At 34.5% G+C, this 17,925-nt stretch overlaps 3 protein-coding genes across 3 annotated transcripts; all 3 read right to left on the bottom strand.

Annotated features, from left to right (window-relative positions):
• Window positions 1–864: 864 nt before the first annotated feature.
• On the bottom strand, window positions 865–3,228 carry LOC140958222 (E3 ubiquitin-protein ligase RMA1H1-like). The gene is made up of 2 exons (XM_073415600.1): window positions 3,070–3,228; window positions 865–1,852 (listed from the first exon to the last, which is right to left on the bottom strand). Exon 2 carries the CDS (start codon window positions 1,823–1,825, stop codon window positions 1,052–1,054), a length of 774 nt encoding a protein of 257 aa, XP_073271701.1. The 5' UTR covers window positions 1,826–1,852; window positions 3,070–3,228; the 3' UTR covers window positions 865–1,051.
• A 433-nt stretch (window positions 3,229–3,661) lies between these two features.
• Window positions 3,662–5,875, bottom strand: LOC140959717 (uncharacterized). Its single transcript, XM_073417704.1, has 2 exons — window positions 5,552–5,875; window positions 3,662–4,139 (listed from the first exon to the last, which is right to left on the bottom strand). The coding sequence occupies exons 1-2, from the start codon at window positions 5,781–5,783 to the stop codon at window positions 3,826–3,828; spliced, it is 546 nt and encodes a 181-aa protein (XP_073273805.1). The 5' UTR covers window positions 5,784–5,875; the 3' UTR covers window positions 3,662–3,825.
• Window positions 5,876–9,204: 3,329 nt separating this feature from the next.
• On the bottom strand, window positions 9,205–17,721 carry LOC140959839 (probable bifunctional methylthioribulose-1-phosphate dehydratase/enolase-phosphatase E1 1). Its single transcript, XM_073417872.1, has 12 exons — window positions 17,404–17,721; window positions 17,136–17,272; window positions 16,519–16,614; window positions 16,308–16,427; window positions 14,450–14,539; window positions 13,900–14,082; window positions 13,660–13,815; window positions 11,974–12,120; window positions 11,757–11,858; window positions 10,221–10,330; window positions 9,993–10,111; window positions 9,205–9,468 (listed from the first exon to the last, which is right to left on the bottom strand). The coding sequence occupies exons 1-12, from the start codon at window positions 17,639–17,641 to the stop codon at window positions 9,377–9,379; spliced, it is 1,590 nt and encodes a 529-aa protein (XP_073273973.1). The 5' UTR covers window positions 17,642–17,721; the 3' UTR covers window positions 9,205–9,376.
• Between the last annotated feature and the right edge of the window lie 204 nt (window positions 17,722–17,925).

Consider the following 17,925-nt stretch of genomic DNA (forward strand, 5'->3'; position numbering starts at 1 on the left):
TATCCATTTTTTGGTTTTAAAAATCAAAATGTTATTTCAATTATTATTTGTTCGTTATATAATATATATATATATATACATACACATTAGGGTTAGTTGACGGTTGGATAGGCGGTGACTTATAAAGGGGAATTGAGAATAATAAAATATTTATATTATTTCTCATGAATAATCTACCAAGCTAGTTTATTTGCATGCAGTCAAGTCGCAGTTTTTATGCTAAAATTGATTTTCTCGTGTTTTAATAATTTTTTTTAATATCAAGTTAGGAAACTATACTAGAATTTTAAAAAGTTTAGGAAATATTTTTTGTTAATAATTATTTGAGTAAGATGATTTTGTTATTTTCAAAATTCGTTATTTTTTGCGATAATTTCGTGTCATTAATCATTTACCTCTATGATTTTTGAATATATCGCTGAGAACTAGACTTATAGATAGAGATATAGATATATACCTTTTAATCGATGTTAGGCGAGAAGAAGGTCAAAAGGTGACATTATTGGAGGACATTGAGTTTTCTTTTTTAGTTGATATTTTGGGGAGGGAATTATAACTTGGTGTCGGTGTCTCGAACGCGATACCTCGTTCCTTAGACAGGATTGCTGGTGCCACTGGGCCAAAATGCATTTCACTCGACATTTAAAAGCAAGAGGAGAGACTTCTTAATCTGGGCTACATCGATAGTTGTGTGAACCGGAGACAAGTTCTACTCTAGTGAATCACACATCCCTCTTTTTGATTTGCATGATGAAGAAGATACGGAAAATAGTTTTTAAAGGCGAGAGATCAATACAAACTATAACTCAGACACAGCTTCCATAGAATATATATCATTATACACAGGAAAACGTTGTTCCAAAATCAAAAATCCAAAATCATAGCACTACTGCATTTAAAGAATATCATGTTCTGGAAGGTAACATCTCAGTCAATCTCATTCCAAAGACAACAATTCGGTAAATTTTAATATAATTAATCTATCTCTGACTGGCTTCCAGTAGCACGCACAATACACTCACAGCTATATATAATCAATCACCAGCGAAAACTAAAACAAAATCAGGCAGAGCGCAAAGCAGCAGAAAAGAAAGATGGTTACCCTGTTAAGTGATTTGTCCAATTGCATTTCTTGACTTCTTAGCCGCGGGCTGCTGTTTCCATAAAGTGAGTAAGAATTGGAATGAGGATAGGCGAACAAATTTGTATCCGAGGCCCTGAACATTGTAGCAAATACCAATTCACCAACCATATTGACAGTTGGACTGGAGAAACCGCTTGTAATAGAGCCATCAAGAGTAGGGGCCATTGAAGTGTAATTGCTGATAGGGTGGGGAAAGTATTGCTGGTGATGGAATGCTTGATGCTGTGGATGCTGCTGCTGATTAGAATCAGGAACCATGGTTATTGGAGCAGAAACTAGAGCATTCGTCCCAAGTGCCGGGGGTCTGTTGGGTATGACAGCATCCATTTGGGGTTTCTTGGGTTCAGGCTCGGATGATGATGAGCCACGGCCATAGAGGGGTACCAATGAGGAAGAAGAGATGTAAGCCTTACAAACGGGGCATTTCGGCTGCTTGTCTGTGTCTACCGAGGGGGTTTGAACCTGAAGCCATTCATAGATGCACGGCCAACAATAGAGATGGCCACAAAGGGTGACAACTGGTTCACGTGATGATTCGAAACATATGTTGCAATCAAAACATCCAGTCACATTTTCTGTGGTCACTGTTGGAGATACAGAATTCCTTTTTTGATTAAGAGACAAATCCCCCTCGGAACCAAAATGCGTGTCAGAGGTATCACAGATTTGTTGAAAAGCCATGGTAGCTACATAAAGAGAGACCAAACTCTGCAAAGTTTGGCACAGGAGAAGGAATTATTTTGTGATGCGAGTATGAGACACCAAAAACAATATTGTACAAAATAACTGGACAGATCTAAGTAACTGTCTAAAATCGGCAGTCCCTCGGATCGCCTTTTCATATAGCATCCCAACTTTTTTTAGAACTTATAACTAAAAAATTTTTTTTGAGAAAGATAACGTGTCGATGACAGCCTCTTAAAGCTGTCATAGGGGGATCACAACTTCTCTAATTTTTTAAAAATATTGTTTTTTCGGGGTTAATTATGCGACTTTGATGTCATAGTTCTCATCAGCTTTTTGCAGTATTTAAAAAATTTCCCCATCTACTTTATTTTTTAAAATTTGTTATGCTTTTTGTTTTAATTTGTTAAAAAGCACTTGCAACCTTAGAACTCCAATGAACTCTACACCCTTCATTCATTCCAAAAATTCAACTAAATAAAATAAATAAGAATCTTAAACTAGAATCCAACAAATCTTTTTACACACTAGCAACAAAACTTCGTTTCAAAAGATCAGCTTATCATAATTCATGAATATAAGTATAACCAAACTCCCATCAAACTATTATATTCAGCCGTAAGAGGTGGACATATGGCTATTTTGTTAGTTTCTGAAGACGTGAAAACCAATGATTTCATAGCTTTGCTGAGCTATATTAATAATTAGTCTTAATACGAATCCAAGAATCTTAAAATCTTTACCATGGTTTTTCGCAAAAGTTAAAATCCAGAACTCAAAATCGAAGCATGACAAAGGAGATTAAACCAAACGGCGAATCTAAGACACCTTGTTAGAGATGGAAAAGGTATGTATGAATATGCAACCGTAAACTGCAATTTTCTTTGGTCAAGATATAGGAATCGACAAGATAAAGCAGAAATATTTTTTACTAGAGGAACAACAAAACAGAAAAATAAAAGAAATTCATAAACTGAACGAAAAGAACCAAAAATAACCAACAAACCCACCTCTAATTCCAAAATTTAGCCAAAAAACTTCTTCAAAACGAAAAATAAAGAAAACTGCAGCCACAAAATGCCTTAGATCTTTTGAAACAAGTACAGAAACAACGCTACAATGTATAAAAACCACAAGAAAGACATGAAATTCGAACAAAAATTTAAATAATAAAATAAAGAACAAACCGCATAAAATTTCACGAACACAAACGAGGAAATCCAAAAAAAGAGAGATTGTACCTTGAAATATCGATCGAACGAGAAAACTAGAGAGAGAAACAGCTGAAGCAATGGATCGTCATCAAATCTGTGGAGAGAGGAAGCACAGAATCAGCTGAGAATGAAAATTTAGGTGAACTGTCAACGGACAAATGTGATTCATGAAAAGGGACAGTCTTAATTGCATAGTGGTCCCTTCTTTTATCATTCATTTATCCTATATTTTCTGAAAATTATAGTTTTAGACCTGATTGTTAGCAACACGACACTCCGAATAATTTAGTTTCAAAAAACAAAACACTCATGGACGTGATGAGCAGTCCTACATCAATACCTTCTTTGGAAAATTATAATTTTGGTTCGCCAATCTTATCAAATTTCAATTTAATATTATATTTTTCATTTTTGATAATTTTAGTTTTTTTTTTTTAAACTCTGATGTGACATTGATACTATATATGTCAGTGTCGCATTAATGTCATATAGAAAAAACAAAAATAACAGACCAAGACAGAAAATTGACAACATAAATGACCAAAATCACTAAATATATCTCATGTTCGAAAAGAATAGTTGATTCTATTATTCATTTGTATAAGATTAGAGATGCATGTAAAAAATTACCCCCAAATTTGTTATAAACATTTTCATCTTTCATCCACGGAGAAGACAAAGGGGAATCAAACAATATTTTGGAACGTAAGATTCAGCAAGGTAAAAATAAACCAAGTAGATGAGAGTTTGGTTTCAGGAAAACATATTTACACACCGACCAATCTACATGAATTTTTCAATGGATGTAACTAGTGCCGATTCTGGAACTGCACCGATGATTGTATCTTTCTCCTCCCCATTCTTGTAAATGATAACGGTTGGAATGCTTCGGATACCATATCGGGTGGCGATTGAAGGGCTGACATCGGTGTTAACCTTGAAGCATTTAAGCTTTCCATCATATACCTTGGCAAGTTTATCAATAGTGGGGTGGATCATGCCGCATGGTCCACACCATGGTGCCCAAAACTCAACCAGAACCGGTAAATCACTGTCGAGTACAAGGGATTTCCAATTGGAATCAGTAACAGCAGCCACTGCAGATTATTCACAATGGAGTTATAAATCATAGTTGTGATTGATGCTTGACATCACCAGGCTGAAATGCTTGCTGACACAAGTTGAAACTCACATAAAAGCATGTAACTGCGCTCTAATGAGATTCTTCATTTATGTCAAGGAAGGAAAAAGACTCGAAATTTATATTTTGGTATTTTCACACATAGAAAAACCAGAATCATATGATCATCCATCAACATGCACCGCTACATCAACTGGTATCAGCAGATTTGTCCTAGAATTAGACTTAATCGACAATGGAAAATAATGGACATTGATGAAATGCAACAAAAACAAAGCAACAAAAGGATAAATGCCAGCGACGAAGGGTTGGAGTCGGGACGTGTTTATATCAATTGTTATTCTCTCTTTTGATTGCCTAATACGGAAAGAATTTGGAAATGGTTTCCCTTTTGATGTTTTTTTTCTGGATCACCAACGTTAAAATGCCATCTGATGACAACAAACGTATATATGTACGCTCTAAAACAGTGTTTTGAAAAACGATAGGCCCTAAGCGAACGCCCCTTACCACAGTGGCGGAGCCAGAAATATGGCTATGCCCGAACTATAATTTTAAACTCTAGAATTTTTTACTATTTTAAATTAATCTACCCGGGCTAATATCATATTATTCCAAAATTATGCAAAATTTACATATAAATTTTTCAAAAAAAAAATTGGACGCCCGGGTATTTGCACATGTGCCTCTGCCCGTGCCTACCCACCGCCTAAGCACGGTCGCCTGGACGGTTATTTAGCATATAATTCTCCTCGTTCTATCTCCAAATTTTTTAAATAATTTCTATGCATTGGATTCAATCTCAAAATTCATGACATATTTGTCTTTTTCATCCAATACAAATTGCTGGAGTAATATGCAAATCATCTTCAAAATATATATATATATATATATATATATATATTAATGTAACAAATGTAACAAAACTCACATACATCGCTTTTCTAAAACATAGTTTTCTAAAAATCGGGCGGCGCCTTTGAGAAGGCTGCTCTGAAGACAGATTTTCAGCTATCACTTTAGCTCCCCTGTTCAAGCATAGTTCAAACCATGCTTGTGGGCAGCGTAACTCCTGAAGTGCATTTCTTAAAGCAACAGATAAAACCTAAGAAGCATGATTCAAGAACGTGAAAACACCAATACGAACTTTGGAATAGAAAACAACAGCAATAAATTACTAATGTGCTATTTATTTTTTACATCTTTAGGAAAGCCAAAGCATATCTCTCTCTTTTTACTAAATTTCCAGCAGAAAAATGGTAAATTTCATGCTAAAGTGCACAGTCATTAAACAGCTACTTCCAGTAAAATTGGCACACTATATTTCAAAAGATGTATATTTCGCGCGAATAACATAGTAAGCCGAACCTTCGACAACTGTCTCCTGCGCCTCACAGACGATACGATTCCCACGGCGAGCAAGCTTGGGGGGCAAACGCTCCGACGCCAATGAGTGAGCTGAATGACTCTTGAGTCCTCTGAACGCGGAAAATTTTACAGAATCCTGGCAAGAGCGGGTTGGACCCGCCGGCGGAGGCAAGGAAGACGACGGAATAGAGGATGCGCGAGGTATAGTTAGGGTTTCCATCACACCAGGCATGTGGATACACACAGTATGGGTGTGTGACTGTGAGACAGTCGTTGAAGGATCTGAAGAGAGTGGTGCAGTGCAGACGATTTTGGATGAGGTGATCTGAGGATTTTAGCACACGTTGCATTCTCATTGGGCTTGGGTCATTCAGGATTTGGGCTTTATAATTCTTAAGCCCAATCATATGCCACTTGAAATAGCACACGACTAACTATACATTAATAACGTAAACGACACTGAGTAATTCATATACAATATGTTCGTCAAAGAAATTGTTGACAAAGAGAATCGAATACATATGACCATTTGTCAAACGTCATCTACACTATCAATTCAGACACTTTCGAATATACAAGACTACATTGCTGCACACAAATGATTGTTGTCTCATATATTATATGTTACATTTAGATTTCTTCTTTTCATCGTTTTGAAATCATTGGATTATGTTGATCACACATATTCTACGAGAAAATTTATTATTTTACGACGAAAGAAGACATAGAAATTTGTTACCCATAGTTAGTTGGTGGTAGTCAGGGGCGGAGCCACCCTTGGGCTAGGGTGAGCTCCAGCCCCACTTATTATTTTTTTAAAAAAAAAAAGTTAGTATTTTTAAATTTTAAACGTTTTCAGCCCATATTAAAAATAGAACAAATTTTTTTATTTTTTTAATCTCATGTTTAAAAATAAAAAATAAAAAAACTCCCACGTATCATAATTCATTACGGTGTATTGGTTGTTTTATTGTTGTATGTTCTGAAATTATGTAACTTTGAGATAAAAATTCAACTACTCTAAAATTATATTGAATATTTAGTTGTGATTGTTCGAGTTGTAATAATATTATCTTATGATGTATATGAATTTTAGAATTTGAATTTTTACATAGATTTTTGGAATGATAATCAATTCGTTGAAATGTTTGATGATGATTGATATGTAATTATTATTGAGTTGTTTTGTGATTTTTCTATTTATAATACCGAAAATTGAATAGTGTGAAATTTGAAAAATAATTATTTGTTGTAAAATTTTGGGAATATGGAATTTTTCTAGTTAAGTAACTCGGGGAATGAAGAAAATAAAAACTGTCAAGTTATTTTTAAACCAAAAGAGCATATATCAACATTTAACGGGCAAACATCAATCACAGTATATGAGTGAACAAAATATCGGTTTCAACCAAAACAACATGCCGAAATGAATTAATTTAAAAATTATGTTCGGTGTTGAGGTGCAATAATTGTTCCTACTAGCTAGAGTGATCGAACCATGACGCTTGGGCTGCTGTGCAATTTAAAATATTTGAGTTGTACCATTAGCATCAACTATAGTTTTTGGTAAAGTGGCAAACGTTTGGTCCTACATTCAGTTTATTTGGAAGTTCGGTTTAAATTTTTTAAAATGTAGATTAGTTTGCTTCGATTTCAGTTTTCAATATAAAACTTCGGTTAATCTAACAAACTAAACTTTTATAAATAAAATTAATATTATAAAATTTTCTAACAAAGTTTATAAGAATATAAATATTACAATTTCTAATAAAATTTATTAGACAATAGTATTATAATTAAAAATTTAATAAATAAAATTTAAATTTATTTAATCTAATTTTTATATTGCACTTTTTTTTATTTAAAACATGATTATTTTTAAAAAAAATTTCTAAACTTTCGGTTGATTGTGTTACTTGCCGAAATAATCGATTTTTTCGATTTTGTTTGTTAAGTTTTCGTAGTAAAGTTCGGTCGGTTCGGTTTGTCGAAAAAAGTTCGGTTAATTCGATTTTAGAAAATTCGGTTTGATTTTAACTGAACTTATTATTGTCTAATACAGATGAAGCCAGTCCTGGTTCCTTATGAATCCTGGTTCCACCACGGGTGATAGTGCCAAACAAGAGTATATAAAAGAATGAGTAGGAAGTAACAAGGGGGTTTATGCTTTATGTTGTAACTGCTTTGTCAATCTTCTTGAATAATAGTTCTGTAAATTCTTTTCCATCTTTATTTCTTTTTATACTATTTGGGAGACCTGTTGTCTCGAACTGGCCACACTCCTCAGTTAAACCATCCAATTTTCCATATCTTACCACATTATGTGGGGAGAATATCATCCCATTTAGCATATAAAAATTCAGTGCATAGATTTTTATTGCATGAAAACCAAAGATACAAGAAAGACTCCACCCCATCGGGTGTGTTAATAGCCATTGGAAGACTTCAAAATACATGGCCATCTGGGACCATGCAGTACTTAAAAGACTTATTTGAGATACATAACAAATGTTATTCGATGCGCATAGATTAAGTTTGTGTTTAGATTGAAGGATTTGAATTCGAGAAAATATTTGAAGGGAGAGTTTGAAATGATTCCACATGTTGAAATTCACGTCGGTTATTCAAAAAAAAAAAAAAAAAAACTGGTTCAAATTTGAAATTTATTGCTAAATTCATCGATCCAAACGCTTGCATACCCACACACACCATAATCACATGTAATAACCACCCGAGCACTTCTAGTTGCATTTTCCGCGATTGTTCGTGTTCGTCATCACGTCGGTGCAAGCTCAGCTCCACCGCTCCCACTGCTGGCATTTTCGGCCACACGCCCCACAGTTATTCCAGTCACTGAGCACATTCCGGCAATGTTTCATACAGCAATAAAGAAGGCCGGTCCCTTTGTTGGCTGACACCCCGTCACACATGTTAGGGTTAGTTTTCGCGTCACAGCTCGCATCTTTCTTCAAGACCTTGATGCTTGATGCAATCAAGAATCTACTCCTTTTGCTTAATTGGTTGCCTGCGAGAGGCGAATCGAGTACGTATTCTTCCTTGTCGTAATTTTCTGCATCTTCTTCTAAAGATGATACACTTTGAAAATGAAGGTTTAGTTATAGATGGAAGGAATGACCAATAATCAAAACTTACTGAAACTTGCTTTGACCCGAGTCTTTACTTGAGTCAAGATTTAATTGTTTTTACGTGTGTAGTTAACGAACTATTCGAATAATTATATAAACCATTTTTATTTAGAGAATATAACATTTGTCAACATATAATATAAACTTTTTTGTGGATATGTTGAAAAAACTTTTGAATTTTTCAGTTTTTCAAACACAAACTCGAATAACTCAAAACATGTACGAGTTGAGCTCGTGCTTAGACCTGATTACTTGATCGAGTATACCTCTAGTTGTATAAAACTCGACTTGACTCATTTATGTCCTACGTGAATCCAAATCTAGCCCAAAAAAATTCAATGGTCGAACTCTGAACCATCCGTTTGACACTTCTCAAGCTTAAGCTTGAAAAAGACTTATCAACAAGAATAACCAAGAACCATGGCGACGCTTCGAAAATTATTATAATATTTGCAACTTCTTGACGAAAATTCTATGTAAGTTTGGCCAATTTGAGGCGCAGAAGGATAGAGAAAATGAGTGTACATCCATTTATATACTTCGACAATTAGATCACATGAAGAATTAAAGGGAAAACCAAACATCCCAAGAAACCCATTTTTAAACTCTCTGGAAATATCTCAGCTTTATTTTCATTTTATGATATGTCAAAGGTCTACGTGACACACTATACTCTCTCTTATATTTCTGAAAATGACTGGATGGTCTTGAAGCCATGATTCTCTGGTAAAGGTCCGTTTCCGGGTCGAACCGAAATGATCACTTCCAAACCTGGAAAACGAGTATATCGAAAGATAAACTTAGATAAATATTGTATGTTCACAATATTCCATTGAAAACAATATGATGGAGGGGGACCGAAAGAGAGGCTGTAGGGATTTTGGGAACCCGAGGACTATAAATCTTTATAGGTCATAAAAGGTTTGGATTTGGATTCATATATGGTTCATGAGGTTGTTTGAAGATCTTGTTTGACATTAAACATATAATCTAATAAAACAAACAAACAAACAAACTTCCAATTGAACTTCATAGAAATAATATTTGAAATTTTAAATTTATCTGATTTCTGTCACATCCCAGGTCCACCCTGAACTCACTCTGCTACCAATTATCATGTACCCACCCTTAATTTATAAAAATGATTGACCCAAATTGCTAGAAAAATAAATTGGCTAATCTCATAAAATCATTCAAAACACTCACACAATCCCATGTAGTAGGGGATATTACAATCTCAAGTTTGTAGTTTCACGGAAGATGCAAGGACATGGAAAGATACAGCGAAAGCGTACCTGCTGCATTTGCTGCGGTAGCTTCTTGATAGACATCAGTAATGAATAATATCTCTGATGGATTATCAACCCCCAAAGATTGAGTGATTTCAATATAGCTTTTAGTTTCTTTCTTATTACTGCAAACAAAACAGAGAAAATTTTCATTTTATTATGATATATCAAGAATGAAAAGTGAAACACAAACATTTCCAGGAACGAGCATTCTTTTGCAAGTACGAAGCTCACCCCACTGTAGTATCGAAAAATCCAGACAAGTACTTTCTGAGATCACCATAAGTTGTGTTACCAAACAGGAGCCTTTGTGCCAGTCTGCTTCCACTGGAATATATATATACCTAATGGACGAAAGAAAAAAAGATAAACAAGAAAAATTTGTAGGTCAGAAATGCAAGCAAGCAGTCGTAAACACAAGCAATCATGAGCTCGACAGAACCATAGTGAATAATCTGAAATATGATCTGAGGTCAGAAGACTATTCAAATTGATAAAATGTGAGAAGACAATCGGAAACACAGAACTTAGACCGAACTGAGAATCAAGGCATCTTGTACAAAGAAGAATATCGGTAAAGGTGTATAAAAGGACACGAGTAAATGTAAACCAACTGTCATGACCGACACATGCACAAAACACAGGAATCAAATTCTTATCAGAAAACAAATTCAGATATAATGAGAATTATATTGATAACGAAATTCTTGGTTACAATAAATTCCATTCCCTGACATAGAAGATTTTTATTCCAAAATGACATGGTACTCTGCATCTATAAATAGAGGCAAGGATTACCAATATGATACAAAGTAAGCATGTGATCAATGGCATTCTATCTAAACCTGTGGCACAAACTTGTTTCCATCCCTATGGGCTATATGACATGTTCCAGGCTGAGGGAAAATAACCATACATGATTCGTAGTGAATGAGTCGAATTCGCTAATACACCATTGCAGCACGTATTATATCTATACCAGATTACAATAGTTGAGCCTATTAGACTAACTACTTTCGGTATGATATGGGACACCAAATTTTTTTCCAATTATAACCAAATATTATATTTGATAATTAAATTTCATTCCATATTCTTATCATTAATTTTAGCATATTTCTAAATAAAAAAGTAACATTTTTTCTCAACTAACTCCTATAAACAAGATAAGCTAAATTTCAATGTGTTTATCTATCATTCTAGATATAAAAATTCATAATTAAACTAATTATTTAAAAATAAAAAAATATTATTCATAAAAAAATATTAATATATTGTACACTTGCAACATGTGTACCTTAATGCTAGTTCTCTGTTATGTTTCACTTCATCAGATAAACAACTCAATAGAAGAATCAAGATAAATCATTTAAGAAAGTATTGAAAAATTTCAGACCATTTTAAGCTCCTTTACAACATTTCCCGTCAATTTATCACAAATATAAAGGGAAAGTACGCTGAGAAAATTTAGAAATTAGGTTTAAGCATTTTGGTACTTTTGCAGGAGAGGAGGCAGAAGTCAATGTTCTGTAGTTTTATTATACAATATTTTAAACCACATATGGAAGCAAAACCACACTTGATTTTTGTTGGCAATTTTTGTGTCATTTGAATATACCTCAGGTGAGCTAGATGTTATTTCCCAACATTTTATGTACGTTCATAAAAAAAGGTGTTCGATATATTTGTTGACTAGAAGAGGCAACATTCAGCTATTGTACTGAAAATAGAAATGCAATGCATTAGAAGTAGGCTGGAATGGAGAATAACCTTAATTCCAAGAGCATGCCATTTTTCCAGAGCCTCAGGTACATCATCAAAAACGATTCCCTCTATCTCATTATTTTGAAATCCAGTTTGCCATATATGACCCTTAACGAGGATAAATCAAACCATTGGTATCAAAAGACTCGACATCATTCTTTCTGAGAGACTTAGAGAAATGCCAATAAAAAAGATCATATGAAAGAGATCATATTTATCTTACTTGTAATTGTTTCAAGGAAGTTATTTTCCTGTCAGCTTTGATCATTGCCTCAACATTAGCGACCAAAGCCCTAATTACATCGTCTTTTTCACCATCAGATGGGATGGGAATCGCACCAAGCACACCATTTTCTAGATCTTCACTTACCTGATTCAAAAAATTCCATAAAAAAAGCAACATATCAGAATAAGAAAGAATTTCTCGAGGAATTATATTATTATGCAAAAACTTCTAAATGCATTTCATGAGTCCTTGAGAACAAGCTCAGTCAGCAGTAAAAAAAGTCATAGGTCAACTGAGAGTACGGACAGGAATCACCAACAGACATTCACAAGGACTGGGATTTTAAGATGCACGTGCAATAACTTCTACTTGTCATGGTTGTTCAGCCTCAAAAATATTTGGGACAGACTTGGCATCTGACATGACTAGCTGTGGATGAAACTTCATATTTTCCTTAAAGCATATTTACCACACTTTTCTTGTATTTTTCTATTTCGTGTGTTTTTCTGTTTCTTCTGTTTTTAATAAATGATAACAATAATATAGTGAATAGATATGAGACAAAACAATAATCGAGCGGTTCTATCATATAACCCACACACATGGGAAAATGACAAGACTCAAGAGGGCTAAACGCTTATTGTAATTTTTCTCTTAATTTTAAAACAATCATGACCTCATTACATAGATAGAAGAAATTATCTTGGACAAACATGGTGGGGGAGATATTTCCAACAATAACATAACAAAATCATTATGACATATTCGTTTCAATCTCAATCATATCACATAAAATTCTACTTTTTTTGTCATAAATGTATCATAATCTCGACTCTACCAAATGTGATTTTATTTTTCTAATATGTAAATCCAATTATACGTATCATTACTCACAAAAGTAATGCACCAAAAATACCAATAAGTTGAAAGAGTTGCGTTCCAAAATGTTTTATATTTCTCTTCTTGATTGACTAGGAAGTCAAAGCAAACTGTTTTTGTGGAATGGAAAAATTACTAGAAAACCCATTAAACTGTGTTCTAAAATTTGGCCTAGGCGCCGTATACGTGCAAGACGTCAGCAGACCGCAGGCGTCGACTAATTGGCCTATGCTTCCTAAGCGCTGCGGATGTCCTTCTTGCAAAAGGTGCTTCAAATGCACAAAGTTGAATTGGGGATGGAGGGGAAGAAGATGAAGTTGAACCAGGTTCAAAGCTTACTTGGAAAATAGTTGATGAAGCAACTAGAGTAGATGAAAATCTACAACCCCGAAAAAACTCTAGAGTGAGATATCTTCACGACTATGATTTTGCATCCGAAGAAAAAAAAAGATCACAACGATTATATTGAATTTGTGGCTGATGAAGAACATGTTGAAAATTATGGAGAAGAAGAAGTGGAGTAAATTGGTAATAATATTTCTCATCGCAAAATCAAAGAAGCCATTGAGAGTATTCTATTAGTTGTGTAATTTTGAACTCATTTTAAACTTGATGTTATTGTGTTGTATTTACAGTATGTGATTTATTATGTTGATACCGTGTAATCAAACTAACCTAAGCTGATGTCCGACTAGCACCTAGCGAATTTTAAAACCTCGCCATTAAATATGTTGCCATAAGACATCAAAAGCACAACCCAGTCAATATGCTTACACATAAAGACTCCCAAAATGATTGACTTACTTGAGCTTGTAACAGCTTAATATCGTCTTGAGTTTCAGCAGTGTCGTATGTTAGTTCCAAATGCCTCCCCACATTATCACGAGCATATGGAAAGAGAACATCTGTGACGAATGATATGGGAGTAGTGGTTCCTTCTATGTCAAGTACAATGCAACGCTGCAAAAAATTGAATTAAGCTATTGAAACATATACAAAGCTAAAGACAAAGTTTTGCACAACAAACAATGACTTGAAACTTACTCTTGACGGCTCAATCCCATTATTTAAAGTAAGGGTGCCAGCCTTTGCAGATATTTTTGCATTTCGATGGCTTCCCATGACTCCATTCAAATGGCGAATGGGACCATGAGATGGAGTAGACCAGTCCAATCCTAACTGATGGAGTTTAATGGCAGCATCAAAGAGGTAATGGTAGCATTCAGCCTGGAAGATTAAGTTGCCAATTAAGAAGAAGACAGCAAAACTAACTTTCACGATATTAGTTTAAAACATTAATAGTCAAATCATTAAAATAACTATGATCACTAATCTCAGAGTATAGTGAAACAAAAGACACCATTGGTAGTTAAATCATGAAATAATTATGATCGCTTATGTCAGAGTATAATGAAACAAAAGAAAAACTAACTAGAAACAGAAATACAAGTATAGAACCTTTTCTTCTAGCGAGATGCAAGAACATAGAATGACCAATTGCCGGTCAAGAACCATATGTCATGTATTATTCCACATAACACATGGTGTAGCTTTCATTATTCTATGCACCATGTTTATTCAATTTAACACTTGCCTGTGTTTTAGCGCTGATCCAAGAATCCCCCCATACATATATTCCATGGTTCCGAACAAGCACAGCAGTGGTTTTAGGATATGCTTTGATCTGCAAAACAAGGAAACGTGTTCAATGTTTGCAAAAGAATGCAACTTCACCATAACTTGACACTTGTAAGGACCTTATTTAGACCAACTACAGATGCATTGTGATAAATGTGCTCAATCACGTTCATCTTCATTTCTCTCAATATCACTACATTTAATTACTCGAGTTCTTTATATTTTCAAATTAGAGTAACACAGTACATTGAAAAATCAGATCTTAAATATTGCTTTAATATAGATATGGCCATTGACCCCTTCTTTCACAATGATTTTAGACAATTACCAAACTACTTCAGTACACCCTCCAAGTGGAGATTTCACTATGATCCATATATGGCTCACTTGTATTCCAAATTAAAGTAAGACTCTAATCTCTATTCCAAGTTTATATTGGGCTATGCGTCTATAAATAAGGATCTTATGTTGAACTAAAATCATATCAATCATATAACGCGCTTACAAGAAGTTCGTGAGCTAGGATGAACAAAGTGCCAAGACAGTATCCAGCAGAGAAATGGACAAGCTTTTAGTTCAAGAACAATAAGTTGAAGGGTGTGCACTTGTAATAAATTTGGCACCTTTTTCACAAAATATTTTTAAGCAGATGATTACAAGTCGTAGCAGTAAAAAAAATCCGAATTTTTATGACGGACAACCATGAAAACTTTGATACAGCAGATAAACTTTCTAGAGTTCTAGTTATAATTGAAATCATATTTTGAGCAAAACATGTGATTGAGGAGATTCTCAGTCCAAATTGTGAGTTAATGCTTATTTTGAATCCAAGACGGCATGGTTAGTTCTGTTATATGCGACTCATTGGCAGTATTATGATCCGTGGCAAGAGAGTCGTTATTCGCTTTTAGATACTTCCAATGAGTATAAACTGAGATGACTACTCACGATTCAATCACTTGTAAGAGAAGAAAAGTATTCGATTTGGCATTGTATGAGTCGTCGTTTGCATCATATGTGCTCTTTTCAGATTTGGATTAACTAGTGTTTTTGTTTAAAGCTTAGTTAAATATTTTGTGCGGTTGATAAATATTTTTTGTTCTGTTACGGATTATGTTCCCTTCAAAAATATATTACGTATGTCTATTTTCAAATTAAATTATTGTTATTTGATTCTTGTGATCACTAGGGTGGCAAATCCAACATATAATGAGTGTTTCAAATAAGTATTTGGGAGGCCACAATTAAGTAAAAGCTCGGGAAGTGAGAACTCAAAAGATAAAAAATCGAGCAAGACTTGGAAAACTTTATGTTCAACATTTTTAGATTTAAGATAGTTATGTGTTGTTATAGTTATCATGTTGTAAAAGGATTTCCATATTTTTTAGAACTATATCTTCTATTCAGATACTAAGTCTCACCCGACTCCTCGGCAGGGAGAACAAAGTAAAGTAAAATTCCGGTAATTACAGGGCACCACATGATTCACATCTCTGACATATGATAATATGGTTCAAAATATGTGCACTCATACGACTATTGTCATCCAATAACTATAAAAACCATCTAGAGAGACAAGCTTTGACCATTAATATCTGACCAATAGTAGCTAGCATACTTATTTTCAAAAACGTAATTTTTTATCGAGACACCAAACCAATGTCCATGGTTGTGTTAAAAAGGACACCCTATGTGCTTTGTTCTTCAAATATTCATGCAATTATGTAATGATTTACACACCAGACACACTATATCATGCAAGCAATCAAGGGCAGTATGCAGTAGCATGGAAAAGATTCAGGAAGAAACCTTACTGCTTCAGCAAGAGAATCTGTAAGTTCTCTTTCATGGGCAGTATTCTCAATAATTGGAACAACAAGTTCATCGTAGTAACCATGACCTTGAATTCCCTTTATCATTTCCATATGAGTAATCTGTAAATTGACAAAATCCACCACAAGCTGATAAAAATCATAATTGGAATTTCTTTATATAAATTTTTTTGACAGAATTCAATATATGTACCCGAAATTCTTTTGACAATGGATTAATCATCGTTACAAGGCAAGACTCCATCCCATGACTGTGGATAACAGCACCAGCATCACGCATTTCATGTGCCTACAAAAATATATTAGTGTTATCATAATGTAGTTCCCAAAAAAAAAAGACAGAACGATCAGAGGCCTTCAGAAAAAAGAAAGTGAAAGCATAGCTCTTAATTTACATTTGGTATACCCAGACATGAGATAGAAACTCAACATGGTGATCAAATTTCACGCCTAATTATATGTCAATTCACATAGTAATGAAGCCCTGATTCTCTCCCAACAAGATTCAGAGCACAAGTGACACAGTTAGCTCAGAAAATTAAGATCACCCCAAAAGACTATTTCAAGAACATTAATCGAAGACCACTTACGAACTTATTTCAGACAATTTTAGCAATATAAATCCATCTATAATGGCATAATCCTCCTTTTAGTCTCTCGATTTTTATATGAGAGCAAATACATCCATGTGAAACAACATAACAGGAATGAACAAATTAAAACTAGGCCCAATCCAGTTCCATATGTGCCCCTAACACCTATAATTTAACAGCTAGATTACATATCCACTAATTTTCATAAACAGCGTACCTTCAAAAACACGGGACTGCTGTCAGAGCATTTGGGAGGCTTATAAGGCCAAGGCTTTGTCAATGGTTCAGACAACACTGACCCACTCGAAGACAACACATACATATCATCGACTTCCATTCTTTCCTTCTGCACCCCTACAAAACACCCACCCAATATTCACTCAATAAGACTCCCACTTAAACCAAAAAATCCAGCGAAAAAACTACATCAATTCGAGCTGCAAAATAATCAAGAAAAGATACGCACACACAAAATAAAGCTGTACCTGAAGGAGACATGACAATAAGTTGCTGTTTCTTGGGAATGGACTCATCATGGACTCTAACGGCGACGCTTCCGCCGGTGCCAGAAACCCAACCCAGGTGATAGAATTGGCGGCACAGCTCAGAAATCAGGGTCTTCGTCCCTTTGACCTTGCTGCTCTCCAAATACGCCAGTGATGTAGAAGCCATTTTCTCAGCTCCGTTAATGGCGGCGAGTGGGGCTGCTGAAACTGCAGCCATGCTTTGTATGTAGCGTGTATATATCGGTGTGGACAGGTGAATTATTCTCTGGGTGGGGAATTCTGATTGGAGGAGAGTTGGATTAAATGTATCAAATCTTGGTTATAAAAATTCAGTCTTTATTATTGTATTAATTAATGATATTTTCTATGGGTTTTCACTTTTCATTGAATTAGAAAAGGCAACCAACAACGATTTTAAAAAAAAGGTTCACATTCCCTTATTACTATATTCTTCTATTGCATTTAGGTTAGAGAATTTACTTTTTCAATATGACGGTATAA

This window comes from Primulina huaijiensis, chromosome 15 (assembly GCF_012295235.1).
Source record: "Primulina huaijiensis isolate GDHJ02 chromosome 15, ASM1229523v2, whole genome shotgun sequence".
In the NCBI taxonomy this organism is placed as follows: Eukaryota; Viridiplantae; Streptophyta; class Magnoliopsida; order Lamiales; family Gesneriaceae; genus Primulina; species Primulina huaijiensis.